General features: G+C 39.0%; 1 protein-coding gene and 1 long non-coding RNA gene across 2 annotated transcripts in view; one reads left to right on the forward strand and one right to left on the reverse strand.

Annotated features, from left to right (window-relative positions):
* Nucleotides 1-4,706, forward strand: part of LOC134062528 (organic cation/carnitine transporter 2-like) — a 39,376-nt gene extending 34,670 nt beyond the window's left edge. Inside the window, exon 10 of the mRNA XM_062518559.1 lies at nt 4,592-4,706. Within this exon, the coding sequence (XP_062374543.1) occupies nt 4,592-4,664 (73 nt within the window). The 3' untranslated portion in view covers nt 4,665-4,706. The remainder of the gene's footprint in view (nt 1-4,591) is intronic.
* An 8,221-nt stretch (nt 4,707-12,927) lies between these two features.
* LOC134062383 (uncharacterized) lies at nt 12,928-13,910 on the reverse strand. The gene is made up of 2 exons (XR_009935447.1): nt 13,856-13,910; nt 12,928-13,731 (listed from the first exon to the last, which is right to left on the reverse strand). It is a non-coding gene; the product is annotated as an uncharacterized LOC134062383 (long non-coding RNA).
* Between the last annotated feature and the right edge of the window lie 946 nt (nt 13,911-14,856).

The following is a 14,856-nucleotide window of genomic DNA, read 5'->3' on the forward strand; positions in this document are numbered from 1 at the left end:
CCCTGCTTCCTGTCCACAACGTTTGGGTCCAATCACAAACTACAGTAGCTTATCCAAAAGACATTGGTCATGCTCATGAAAAGGCAGACTGACTTATTGAGGAGTGTCGCTAAAGCTGTAACTTAGGGGAAGCTCTGCAGAGAATTCTGCAAGAGTGAAACGAGCGAAAACGAAAAGGACAATGAAATCGTCAAACCTGCATAGTTTCTCTTTAAGTAAAGCACTTTGAGCTGCATTACAGTAACATTTGGATTTAGCTATAACATTTAGATTTATAGCATTTAACATTTAGATATAACTTTAACATTTAGATTTAGATATAGCATTTATATTTAACATTTAGATATAAATGTAATATTAAATGTAGCATTTAGATATAAATTTAAAGAGGAAATAGAATGGATATATTGAGTATTGTACTGTGTTCTCTGATGTTAAAATAGTATATATTCAACTTTGATTTAAAAAAATAAACTCAATTGCAATTTTATAAGACTAATTAAAACCATATATTTAGGCTGGGTATTGAAATGGTCCGTTTGACTAAATGGCGCCCTCTTTGGCAGCCCCAATTGAACTTCAATGGCTTTGCGATGTCTGACATCACAAGCAGGCTCTTTTCTTATTTGTCCATTTTTTCACGACCGTCCAGCTGCAGCCTGCAAGCGTAGTCACGTGCACGTGCTGGCTTTGCCCTAAACGAGGAAGTAGTTTTTCAATGATCGTTGATAAGAATGTAGCACAAATTTGCCAAGATTCCTATCCCTATCATGACAGTGACATTATTGTTGTTACTATTAATAATTACTTTTGGCAATAGGCTACTATCAAATTCTGAAATTAATTATTATTTACCGGAAATAAAGGCTATTTAAATAAATAAATAAATAAATAAGTCTGAGGAGAAGTGAACATCACTTGAGCAGCCGCGAGTCACACGAGAGGAGGCAAAGAGCTGCATGTGGCTCGCGAGCCGCGGGTTGGCCACCCCTGCGATAGGCCATATCTACCTGAAACACTTGGTAACTTATCAACCAGACCGGCAGCAACTGTTGTAAAAAGGTATTACAATGTTAAGCAACCTGTTGTTTGTCAAAAATCATATGATCCTCAATAACTAATCCAATATTACCAGACTTAGATTTTGATTTTCCCTTGGAGCCCACATCAGTGAGGACTCTCCAAAGCTTTTTGGGCTGATGTGAGTTTGCAGTAATGGCCTCAGCGAAAAATTCAGACTTTGCGCTATACCTTATAAATAGCCTGATTAAGAAAGTATATGTACAGTATTTATCATAATCACATGATAAGATTGACCTCTTAAACTTTCTGAACCATTTATCACGTTGTCTAATATGAGATCCAGAATGTCAGAAGTCATCCAAGCTGCACTTCTCTGTTTAACTCTAGTTTCCTTCATTGGTGCTACACTATCAAGAGCATAGAGCCATAAAGTGCTGTTTGAACAAATTCCAAGCCCCATCAACATCATTGCTTCCTAACCATCTGACCAATCCCACCCTGAAAGCCTTTCTTCAGCTGTGTAATGTTTAGTACATCTGTATCTAATTGAACTGTGGTTACCAGTCTTCAATAGTGATTAGATTTAGATGCAGTTGTTTATTTAGTTCCAAAGAAATACACATCCATGCGATTGTGTGTCAATGGCCCTTTTGGCCGGAAGGGCATACAGTGTGTGTGTGGGTGTGTGCGTGTGTGCGTGCGTGCGTGCGTGCGTGCGTGCCGTGCGTGCGCACATGTGTGTAAATAACAGTATTGTAACGCATCTCTGTTGCCAAGTCACATGAAGAAAAAGGTGTCTGAAAATATAGGCCCAAAACAAGCAACTCAAGACCAAATAGTTTGCGCCCACCCCCCGACCACTGACGTTGAATTTCTGGGATCATGTCAGAGGAGCCTACAGTTACAGCGCAGAGTTGAGGCAGAGCTAGATTAAAATGCCCTGTGTGTACATGTACATGTAGGCGTTGCCTGCATTCTACATAGAATCAAACAATATGAAGCAAGCCCAAAAGAAGTTACCGCACAAAAAACACAACCCCAAACCAAAACAAGCACAAAAAACACACCCCAAAACATAGTGGACTGTGGCAACACTGCCTGCAAATTCCAAATTTGTCAACAGTTTGTATGTATTCCTAGGCTAGATGACAGCAAATTAATCAATTAACCACAGGTAGGGCCTACTGAACTTATGGGCTTAGCATGACATGGTTACATCTTCTGGCAAGTAACAGCACTGCATTTACCTAAATGTTATGAAATAGACAGAATAGAATAGATTAGAATAGAATATATACTTTTTTGATCCCGTGAGGGAAATTCGTTGCTCTGCATTTAACCCAATTTAGCCGAATTAGTGAACACACACAGCACACACACAGTGAGGTGAATCACACAGTAACCCAGAGCAATGAGCTGCCTGCCCATCCAGCGGTGCTCGGGGAGCAGTGAGGGGTTAGGTGCCTTGCTCAAGGGCACTTCAGCCGTAATGGACTGGTCGGGGATCGAACCAGCAACCCTCCGGTTACAAGCCCGAAGCCCTAACCAGTACACCAAGTAGTATACTTTTATAATATATCCCAAATGTTTCAGCCCTGCTGAAAAAAACAGCAAGAAACCAGCTTAGGCTGGTAGCTGGTTTTAGCTGGTTTTAGCTGGTCTTTGCCCAAAACACAGTTATTATTGCTGGTCTTTGCTGGTTTAGCTGGTTAGGCCACCAGCTAGACATGCTGGCGTGACCATCTGAGGAAGCTGGTCGTGCTGGTGTGACCAGCCTGTCGTTTGGGATACAGCTGGTTTAAGATGGTCATGCTGGTGACCAGCCTGTCAAGCTTGACAAAGATGGTCAAGCTGGTTTTCTAGAATAACCAACATAAGCTGGCGTGGCCAGTAAAAACCAGCAATGTAGACCAGCAACACCAACTAAAATTACCAGCTTAAGGTGGTACGACAATCAAAACCAGCTGAATTACCATCATAAACTGGGTAAACCAGCTGAAGGTGTGTTTTCGCGAGAGTTTTGCTGGTCTAGCTGGTTAACCATCAAAGGGTGGTCAAATAAGCTGGTTAACAAGCTGGTCAACCAGCAAACCACCTTTAGCTGGTCAGGCTGTTTTTTTCAGCAGGGAGTAAATAACATTATACATCGTCTGACAATGTACGCAAACCATTCCATGTTCTATCAAATTCCAGTATACATGCATAGGCTACTTGGCTATCCAGTTATCCGTTAACTCTTCAAAGTGAACACGCATACAATAACAAAGGCTACACTGGGTTACTTTCATGAAACATTGACAACACTGTCAAAGATCAAATACTTAGAATACTACAGTATATTACCCTTGTTGTTGGGGTACTGCACAGAACATTGACAGTGGATGAGTGGAAACTTCTGTCCTTGCATTTATCATGTTTAAAATCTAACACCAGGCACAACTGATGCCTTTGCCAAAGGGGAAATTATAACAAAAGAGAGATATGTTGAATTTTAAAGTCTATAACACTGGTTTAGCTCTTCATTACGACGGCGTATTAGGGCCACGTATATATATTTTTTCAGAGGTGGGGGGGCAATATTCAGAGAAAAAAGTCACAAATTTGCTACTTTATAAAGTCGCAAATTTGCGAGAAAAAAAGTCACTAATTTGCCACTTTATAAAGACGCAAATTTGCCACTTTGTAAAGACGCAAATTTGCCACTTTATAAAGTCGAAGATTTGCCACATTATAAAGTCTGTGTGTAACAGTGTAACTGGTGGTTTCTGCCCTGCGTTGTGAGTGCTCGCTTGACAGAGTAAGAAAGTGCGACGCCGACACAGCTGATTGCATTCTCTTTTTGATAGTTTACTGGAAAATATTGTAGGGATGGGAGATGGGGAGGCTGACATGTCATTCCAAACTCAGGTCATTTATTTTCCTGACGTTGTACATGCTAGGCTACACGGGGCACCAGGAGGTGTCCACTCGAAAAACAATAAACTCACTGCTAAATCAGTGAATCGCTCGTCCACTTGTCAATCACACAACTCTCCCATACACACACACACACACACACGACAGGAGACACAGGGGAAACAGACAGTCCAACAAGGGGGCTAGCCAGCCTCGGCGCTGCACAAACGAGTGAGACACACAGCTGGGTTTGAGTCTCCTTCCCAACTCCTCTTCCTAGAGTAATTTTGAGCACACAATAAAAGGAAGCAATTAACCCCCAACAAATACATTAGAAGTATACAATTCGCTAGGAATTCGAGATGAATTCAACCAATTAAACACAAAAACCCTGCCTGGCTTATAGCCTAGCTTCCCATTTGATCTGCAAATTTCCGACTTTATTATAGCCATATTCCAAGAAAAAAGTGTCAAATTTGCGAGAAAAAAGTGGCAAATTTGCTACTTCATAAAGTGGCAAATTTGGAATATGGCTCCCCCACCTCTGGAAAAAAAAATATATACATGTACGTGGCCCTAATACGCCGTCGTACTTCATTGATACACTCACTCATTTTTACAGTGTAAATCAATCTCTTGCATTGTGTTGCAATCAGTTTTCTTTGTTCTGCAGATTGAAGAGAAACAAGGCCCCTAATCCGGACATTGGACACCGCCAGTATGTGCAAAAAGAAGCAAAGTTTTAGTCAGAAATGTACTAATTTATTGACAAGTTCTGGTTCTATCTATCTTCATTAACAATGAGGGGTCTTTGTTTCTTTGAATATAGTTCCTTCCTGACACTTTGCCCATTAGAGGGAACAATGTCTAAAGTAGCTATCTAGCTGACTTTGTATGTGTATGAAATGTATTGGATGAAATCTATGTTTATTTGTGATAGATTGGCGAGTTTGCAATGTTCAGTCTTTACCTCTGTGGATGTTTGCTTTTGTATGGTGAGAAGTATGGTCAATGTGAAGTGTGGTGTTTTGGTGAAAAGCTAGAAGGCTGTATGTAATGCAGATCTGTTTTGTACAAAGATGTACAACCTCAAATCTGAAAAAAGTTGGGACATTGTGTAAGAAGCAACTGAAAACAGAATGTAATAATAAGCAAATATCTTAAACTCATATAGCTGCATGAAGGACACAAATAACATATGAAATGTTGGCCACAAGAGATCAGTCACAGGCCACTAGTGCTCTGAAATCATGGGCCAGCAGCCTTGGGCTTATAGATATTTGGTGTGTAGTCAATCCCACTTGTAAGGATTTTTCTTTTTTTTCAGGTCGACAAAACCTTCTCTAGGATTGATTTTCTTTTTGCCTCTGCTCACCTATTTCATTCCATTGAGAAAGCAGTGCTACTTCCTATAGCGTTATCTTATCATAAAGGGGTCCTTTGCTCTACCTCCCTTGATAGGCTATCTCAACGTGCTGCTAGATGGCGTCTCTACACATCTTTGCTGAGAGACGAATCCTACATCACTCAATTCATTGCTGAATTTCAGATATTTGTAGATCTTAATGTTGGCTCTGTGGATGACCCACGGATATTGTGGGATCCTTTGAAAAGGCTTCAATAGGAGCAATGCTATTTTATATGGTTCTAGTAAACTTAAGGCTAAGTCCCTTCAACCTCAAAATCTTGAAACTGAATTTACCAGATTAGACTCACTACTGCAAACGAACTTCACTGATGAAATAGCTCTGGAACGATCTTTGGTCAAGAAAGAAATAACAAATAGAAAGAAGTCTGAATTCCTAATTCATAGGACACGTCAGCGCTATTACTTCCATGCCGCCAGACCTAGTCACTTACTTGCCATGAGAATTAGGGCCAGTGATCAGTTTGCAGATATATCTGCCATTAAGTCTACAGATGGCACCATCAGGATTGATCCTGATTCAGAAGTTTCTTTGGACCAAACTCACTGTACCAGGTGGTTAAATCGGTTAGACCTGCCTCAGTTGTCAGCAGAAGAATCAGCTGACTTAGATAAGATGTTTACTTTAGAAGAGCTAAAGATGGCGGTGCAGAGTATGCAAAGGGGGAAATCACCAGGCTTGGATGGTATTCCCACTGAGTTCTATGCCACTTTCTGGGAACAACTGGGTCCCTTCCTTTTTGACATGATTAACTTCTCCGTTGAGAAGGGAATTTCTCAAGGGATGTTAATACGGCCTTGATCTCTTTGCTCTTGAAAAAAGATAAGGATCCATCAGAATGCTCAAACTACCGTCCTTTAAGCCTTTTAAACTCTGATTTAAAAATCTTTGCAAAACTCATAGCCCGCCGTCTGGAGTGGTATATGTCTAAACTTGTCAATCCTGACCAAACGGGGTTGCAATATTCATCATCACCTCTCATTCTTTGCAGACGATGTTATGGTTTTCTTAGAAAACTCTTCTCAGTCCATTCCCCACCTTCTGTCTATTTGTTAAGAGTATGGTAGAATATCAGGTTTTAGAATCAACTGGTCAAAATCTGCGCTACTACTGTACATTTAAATGATTCCGCTAACAATTCAAACATTTCTGCTGGCATTCCAATTGTTAAACAATATCTAGGCATTGAGAGTTTCCCTTCCTTTTTTTGTAATTCACTGTTTATTGTTTTTTCACAAATACATGAGACAAAGACACTGAACATCCACAAGTGAACAAGAAGGACTACAGGCAGATACTGACTAACAAAGCTATACACTATACAGTATATAAAAAAGTGAGTGTAACTATACACAACTGTACATCACTGAATGTTAGAATATCCTCATACACAAAAGGAGAAAAGGGGAAAAAAATAAATGGTAACACTTTATTTGAAGGGGTCTAAGGGTGTCATGTAACCGTCATAAGAATGACATGACACATGTCTTGCACATTAATGACACATTGATGTTTATGACTGTTGTCATAATGTGTCATTCGGTTTTTGTAATGTCAAATTGACATTGTTTGAGCGTCATCACTATGACAACTTGACATTAGGCAAGATGACATTATTTGACGCCGTCTTTGTCATGACAACTTGACATTAGGCAAGAAAATGTAATCCGTTTACAATATTGTCATGACAACTTGACGTAAAACTGTGTTTGGCCTGACTTAACTTCTAGATTTTTTAAGTGATGAGCCTGAACAATTGACTGTCATGACACCTTTATGAATTGGTCATAAATACTTTTATTGACCTCAACTACAGTGGTATAGTTTTGACTTGTCATTAAGCTGTCACAAAGAACTATTACTGACCAAAATAATTTTCTGACAGTGTCATGAATGCTTACGTTTGACCTCAATACAGTGAACCATCTGAGATGTTTCCTGAACATGTCATGAAGTGTCATTACACTGTCATGTAGGTTTCATTTCTGTACATTTTACATTTCTAGAACATTGAGTCTAATTTCAAGTATAATAACAACAAACACCATACTCAAGTCATGACTTCAAAGAGTTTATTTCAGCAATGAATTTTGCAAAACCATAATACATTGTACTGCCTCGTTGCCATGATAGCTATCCTGAGCTCTTTAAAGTATTAAATAAACAAATTAATCCAAACGTTCATTCATCACCTCTATTTGAAATATAACCACTTAGCTTAGTGATCCCACAATTATATGCAAATTCTATTTATTCTTATTTACACATTCGTCACACATGCATTACACTCAATCTTCAATAGTGTAAAAGGCTAACTTTCAGTTTCAGGTATCAAAGTAATAGGCCTACAACCAACATCCAAACAAACAATGGTTTTCTTTTTTATCAAAATAAAATACCAAACCCTATACTATAGCCGGCAGTTATTAAGTAAATAAATAAAAAATGAGTCGGCTACCCAACCAGCTGTCAGAGTTCGTGTGGCAGGCCTGTAACGTTGCTAGTGTGCGTTGAAGCCTAGTTTTAGCGCTACCTAGACAATATGGCCTCCCTGTTGAAAGGATCTGGGAGCATGATTGCCCAGGTCTGAATGACGAATTTGATTGGCATGATGTGTGGTCTAACATTCCAGAAGTAGCCTATCTTGTCACCAGATCACCAACAGATTCACTACAATTTCATTCATAGGACGTATCTCACCCCTGTGAAAATGCACCACATAAAAATAATCAACAGCCCTTTATGTAACCTCTGCCCGATACAAGCTCAGGGTACTTACAGTACCTTCATATCATCTGGGATTGCTCACCTGTGCATCAGTTTTGGAACAATGTTGCATCCCATTCGTCTACATTAATCAATGTCACTGTGCCTGTTAATATTAGTGTTTTGATTTTGAATGACCTTCGACCCTTCATATCTCTAAAATGCTTAAGCTTGCGCAGGCCCACCGCTCCCCATACGCAGAGTACGCAGAGTGCGTAGAGCCCCATCTACCTGGCGGGGGCCCCCGAAATTAAGGTTGCTAAAAGAATATTAAGATAATTAATTATTACATTGCAAAAAAATATAGAAATGAGTTTTGAACGGGCCCATCGTTGTTCCTTCTTAATGATGTACTCTATCACTCAATTTGGGCAAATGAGATGTTTTCCGCTTCCCTGATATGGTACAGCCTTCAAAGTTCTTGTGTTTTCAAATCGGTGCATCCTGCCTGAAGTTTACCATAATAATAATAATAATACTCTTTATTCGAGCTGAATTCGAATGGTGATTTATAGTAGACCTCTGAAGATCGCCTACAAAAAAGCTACCATCTTTGCCCATATAAGGAGTTACGGTATCTGACGATTTTTCCTATGGGAAATTACCATGGGGATTTGAAATGATCACACCTGTTAAACTCTCGCGGGGATGACAAAATCGGAAAAGTGGAGAAAACCCTGTTGATGAAGGAAGTAATGATACCTGTGTTTTTAGACATAGAAAAGGCATATGATACTATGTGGAGAGAGGGGCTATTGATCAAGTTGGATAGAATGGGGATTGGAGGGAAAATGTATAACTTCATACTGGACCTCCTTTCCCTATATACTTTTAGAGTTAGAGTAGGCTCAGAAAGTTCAAAAGAATTCACAGTGGAAAATGGAATTCCTCAGGGAAGTGTAATTAGTCCTACAGTATATTGTTTAATCTAATGATCAATGACATATTTCTAAAACTAAAATGAAGTGAAGGATTACTGTATGCAGATGATGCGGTAATATGGAAAAGAGGCAGAAATATTCCTTATATACTGTAACTAATATTATGCAAAAGGAAATTCAAATATTAGAACAATGGGGAGTTGACTGGGGATTTAAATTCTCTATTCAGAAATCAAATGTAATGTATTTTACAAGGAAGAAAATCTCTGAAGATCACCAGATAGTTATGTACAATCAAGTTCTGAAGAGAGTCATGAAGTTTAAATATCTAGGAGTGTGGATGGATGAAAAACTCAAATGGAAACATCACGTACATCACATTGAGGCCAGGGTTTCCCGCAGCGCTTTCCTGCTAAGGCGGCCGCCTTAACAACACAGGGCTGCCGCCTTAACTAGCGTCTTCAATAAATAAATAAATAAATAAATAAATATATTATGTATAGTGATATTCGCCGTATTACTCTGACATGTTTTCTCCCTGTCATTCCAAACCGTAGCCGCTAGTCTCCCTTCTCTGTAGAACGCATAAAAAAAGAAACATTTTCAAATCGAGTTGGCACAGGCGACGCGCTCATTCAGTATGAGTATTTGATATCAGGTGCCAATGCCACGCATATCTCAGAGTGACTGCGAACACAAATAGCCTAAACCTAGCTAGATTTGACGACTCTCACAGGAATGGTTCTCCGTTGAATCTACCAAATGTATGGGATGAGCGGCATAACACTTTTGAGCGCTGTATCTTTTTTTTTTTTTTTTTATCACTCGTCTATGAATGCATAGCCCACTGCATCTTGTAATTTGTTGTGACAAACAGTGCCATCTAGCCTACAGCTAACAACAACTTGTGACGGCTATTCATTTACGTGTTGTAAAATACTGAAATTGTCTGAGGTTTACACAGGCTAGGTTAAACTTCAAACTGTAGCCTCTTGTCTCCCATGCCAGTTTCATTCATCCCGACCGGGCGGGACGGGAACACACGTTTCGGTGTGGCTGAAATAACTCCTGAATGTTTTTGTTCAGAGCTGAACATGCAACTGTAGGCTATTTGACAGGTGACAGATTTGGTTGTTAGTGACAAAATATTAGCGTTCAATGCGGTACATTCTCGCTAATTATGTTTTAAAAAGCATTAAAAACGTTCTGGCTCTCTTAGGCTATATGAGCAACAGGCACGCACAATATACAGCTTCAATCAAAGAATTGCAGCTTTAGGCTACTAAATCACAATTCACTAACTTTACCATACAGTCGCAATGTTACATTTTCATACAGTTTCATCTTTATTTCATGGTATATTCTAAAATATCCACCATTACAAATATTCTTGGTTTTAATAGAATATTATTATATTGACTGGCTTTAAAATATATCCTATGGTGCTATGCTGAGCAGTGCAAAGGTTTTGAAAGATACAAAAGGCCCTGTATTGGAGTTGTAAACTTACACTTTTAAGGTATAATATTGTCTAAATTGTGTTAATGATGTTTAATTGGTTGCTGATACAATTAAATCTGATACAATGAATGTGAAATCCAGGTATATTGCTGTCATTAGTGTCAAAATTCAACATTTTCAATATTAATGAAATGCTGACAGCCTACTAAATTTTTACTTCAGCGGACCTCCTTGTCTTCAAGTAAATCAGAAAAGAAGTTATTTAGACAAGTGTGTGCTAGACTGCTCCTGTAGCCAACAATCCCCTCTCTACCCTTTGGGAATTGAACTGTTATATGATCCTTGGTGATGTAAATTATGAAAGCCCCTTTCTTTGGTTGGTCTTGATGCGGCCTTGACTCCTTTAAGACTCAGACTTGCTTCCTAAAAGACTCGGTTGTTGTCACTCGGTCTCGGCTGCAGTTAAAACAACGGTCTCGACTCGACCCCCCCCCGCCCCCCCTCCCCATCGTAGGGCAGTGGCGGCGATACAGCGGGGACGCTACGGCGACGCCCCCTTCCCCTGGACAGACACCACCTTAACTAACAAATTTTCTGGGGGAAACCCTGGAGGCTAAATGTAAAAAAGTTCTGAACCTGATGAGAATGATTACTGGACACAACTGGGGTGCAGATAAGCAGTCTTTAATGAATATCTATATAGCACTAATCAGATCAATTATAGACTATGGAAGTACAGTTTATATAGTGCAGCATGCAAAACCAGTTTAGCAAAATTGAACAGAATTCAGTTCAGAGCACTAAGAATGGCCATAGGTGCTATTAAAACGACTCCAACAAGTGCTATCCTGGTAGAATCAGAAGAAGCTCCACTTAGATTAAGATTCAATAAACTGGCTTTAACTTATAGAGTGCGACTGATGGGGGACAGCAATAATCCAGCAGTATCAGTACTAAATAATTGCTGGGAGTATCAGACAATGTCTAAAGGGTTTGGATGGAACATAAATAAATTAGCAATACAATTTGATGTCAAAGATCTAGAAGTTGGTCCTGTTGTAGCTCTGAGTGAAATCCCGCCTGGGATGCTACTAATACCAGAGGTTAATATAGAAATATTGAAAGAAAAGAGGGAATACCCAGATGATGAGAGTTTTGCCAGGTATAGTGAAAGATACCTATCCCCTTCATTTTATGGTTTTATTAATATCTTCACTGATCGATCAAAGGACCAAAATGGGTATTGTGGAATAGGAATTTACATTCCTGAATTTAAAAAAGGACTAAAATACAGACTGAGTAATCACCTCTCAGTATATACAGTGGAGATGACTGCCATAATCTTTAAGCTTTAAGGTGGATAGAAGAGATAAAGCCATTAACATCTGTAATATGCTCAGATTCAATGGCTGTTCTGCAGAGCTTTGAAAGTGGTGAATCACTCAGAGAAGACTTATTAATAGAAACCAGAAATATATTGCTATGCTAAGCATTAAAAGCCTGGGCTTATTGGTTCAGTTTTGCTGGGTTCCAGCACATATTGGAGTGAAAGGAAATGAAAAGGCAGATGGATTAGCCAAAAAGGCACTAAAAAATAAAGAAATTGAAATCAATGTACCAATGGGGAAAGGAGAAGCAAAAGTCAAAATTAAAGCTGAAATAATAAAGAAATGGCAACAGGAATGGGATGCTGAACCTAAGGCTAACACTATCATAACATTCAGAGAAATATTGCAGGAAAAAGAATGACTTTACGAAATAGGAAGGAGGAAATCGTATATACAAGATTGAGAATGGGACAGGACTGAATTCTACACTCAAAATAATGGGGGAAAGTGATGGCTTATGCACAGAATGCCAAGTGCAGGAAGATGTGGACCATGTTTTATTTAGATGTATGAGATATAGGGCGTATTGGTTGCATGGTGCCTAGCTTGTTTTTTTTAGGTGCACCCACATAATTTCATTGCATTGCATTTAATGTCAAAAGGTCACCTTTTATCGCTCTCCTTTCATATAATGTGAATTATTTTTTTAAACAATAAGGCGTAGAAAAAACTTGTCTTTATTTGAAACAGAAAAGAATATAAGGAGCATATTATAAACACTCTCAGAAATGGAAGTACCAGTGTGTACCTAAAACGGTACAAATGCTTGTCGCTGGGGCAGTACCCTTTTGAAGTGCAATAATGTACCCCTAATGCAGGTACCGTTTGGTACCCTAGCCATTTGTACCCATCAAGGTACACTTGTGTACCTGCAATGACCGAAATGTACCTGTGTATATCATTACAGCATAGCAGCCTTAAAAGGTACTAATCTGTACTTTAAGGGTACAACCCCAGTGAAAATTTAAGGTGGTATAATTGAAATGTATTCACACAACCAGTAAGTAAATTAAAATGTTTATTCTGAGAGAAAAATCACTTATTACACACAATACTCCACATGAATACAGGTACATAAAAGTTAACACATTCATATCAAAACATCAAAGTATCTTACATTAATCAATATGCATATTAACGTAAAACATGTTGTAACTCTTTATGTAAGTGTAAATATAAAACAGTTTGATCTCCAATATTTTGCTTCCACATTGTGTTTATATGCAGAGGGAAAAAAATGATTAACTTGCACCATAGGTGATCAACATTAATAACCTTGATCTATATTATACCAATATTTGAGTTAACCACTTCACACAAAAAAACCTTGCATGCTTTTAAGTTCATGTTAATACTAACATATGAGATGAAAATGTAGTATCTGCTTACCGTCACCATTACAAATGCATTAAAATGTTACAAGAGAAAAGCTCCCAGCACTATCGCATCTTGTGCTTGTCACTTAAGGTTTTTACAAAACTAACATTGTCCTTGCAGTAACTTTGCAGTTGCTATAATCTTAGAATTCTCATGTTTGGATTCACAGTGCATACACTAATTGAGTAAAAGATACGCGTCTTGAAGTGTGATACAATGAGTCACAAAGACATCATTGAGTAGTATCTCAGAAAACAATGTGAAAGCCTAAGCAAATATTAGCAAGCCTATAAACATATACAATATAAACACACTCCAATCCTTCCATTTGGGTAGAATGAGGCGTGCCATTAAAAAGCCAAGAGTCTCAAAAGGCACTAAAGTTCAATATCAAAAACTGGCAGAAATCCAACAAATTCTTCAGGAGGACTTCGACTGGAACCTTACTTGATCTACAGGACGTTGACATATTTTCAAGCAGTGGTATCACCAATGACAGCAGGGGTTGTACGTCTGTTGAAAGCAAAATGTAAACACAAACCTCAGAATTAGATATTTTCAACCACACAAATAAATAGCCTCAGACAGATTGTGTAAAATACACATGTATGCAACTACAGTATGTCAATCCACTCACCTGGCATAGATCATTGCTAAGTCATTGCAAGTTCCGTGGACTGTCTGACTCTCCCACACCCATACATCCTTTTCACCTTATATTCATAAAGCTGCCCGCTCCGCTATGCGTTTGAGAGAGAAATGGCATATGCAATACATTATATAAATTAAAAAAAATGACACAATGAAACAGCACAAGATGACCCTAAGCAATAATTTCTCCTGGACAAACTAAACAATCTAAAAATTGTCTGTATTATTTTCATTTCTATGTGTATTTAACATCAATAAGAAAAATACTATCAATACACTAAGAAAAACGACCAAGTTGTGTTACTTACGTAGCCATTCCTTCAGTAAAAGCAGAGCCATAGTTTTCTCTCACTCTGAGTAGAGGTACTTCCACACGCCAACATTCTGCCTTGGTGGTTATCTGTGTGAGAGGGATTAACGTTAGCAGCTAGCAGAACCATAAGGTTGGTTCATAAGGTTAGGTTACTAGCGAGTGCTAATGTTAGCCTTTAAGCCAATTTGACTCAACAGTATTCACTAACTTCACATTAAAATGGGAAACAGTGATAAAACACACACAAAATACCTTTCCTTAAAGGGATAGTTCGGATTTTAAGACACGAAGTTGTATCCCAGCAAACACGCCCTTGCGGGGCCCATATGGGGCCCATGCGGTATTTCTTCGGGTAGTGTGGGCTAGGGCCAAACCCATACAAACCCATGCAGGGCCAGCGTGGGCTTGCCCAGGTCAGGACCAAACCTTTGGGCTCTCTGTGGGCTCTCTTTGGGCAGCCCACAATTAGCTGATTGCCCCCAGAAAGCCCCTGCTGGCCCAGTGTGGGCTAGCCCATTCTGGCCCAGAGGAACTTTTGTACCATTGGGCCCATGCAGGTTTTTTGTGGGCAGCCCTCACTCATAGGATTTTTTTTTTTTTTTTTGACCAACCAATGTACAAAGGCATTGCAAACCAAAAACAAAATACAGTATGCATCGTTCAGTGAATATTTT

This window comes from Sardina pilchardus, chromosome 17 (assembly GCF_963854185.1).
Source record: "Sardina pilchardus chromosome 17, fSarPil1.1, whole genome shotgun sequence".
Taxonomy (NCBI): domain Eukaryota; kingdom Metazoa; phylum Chordata; class Actinopteri; order Clupeiformes; family Clupeidae; genus Sardina; species Sardina pilchardus.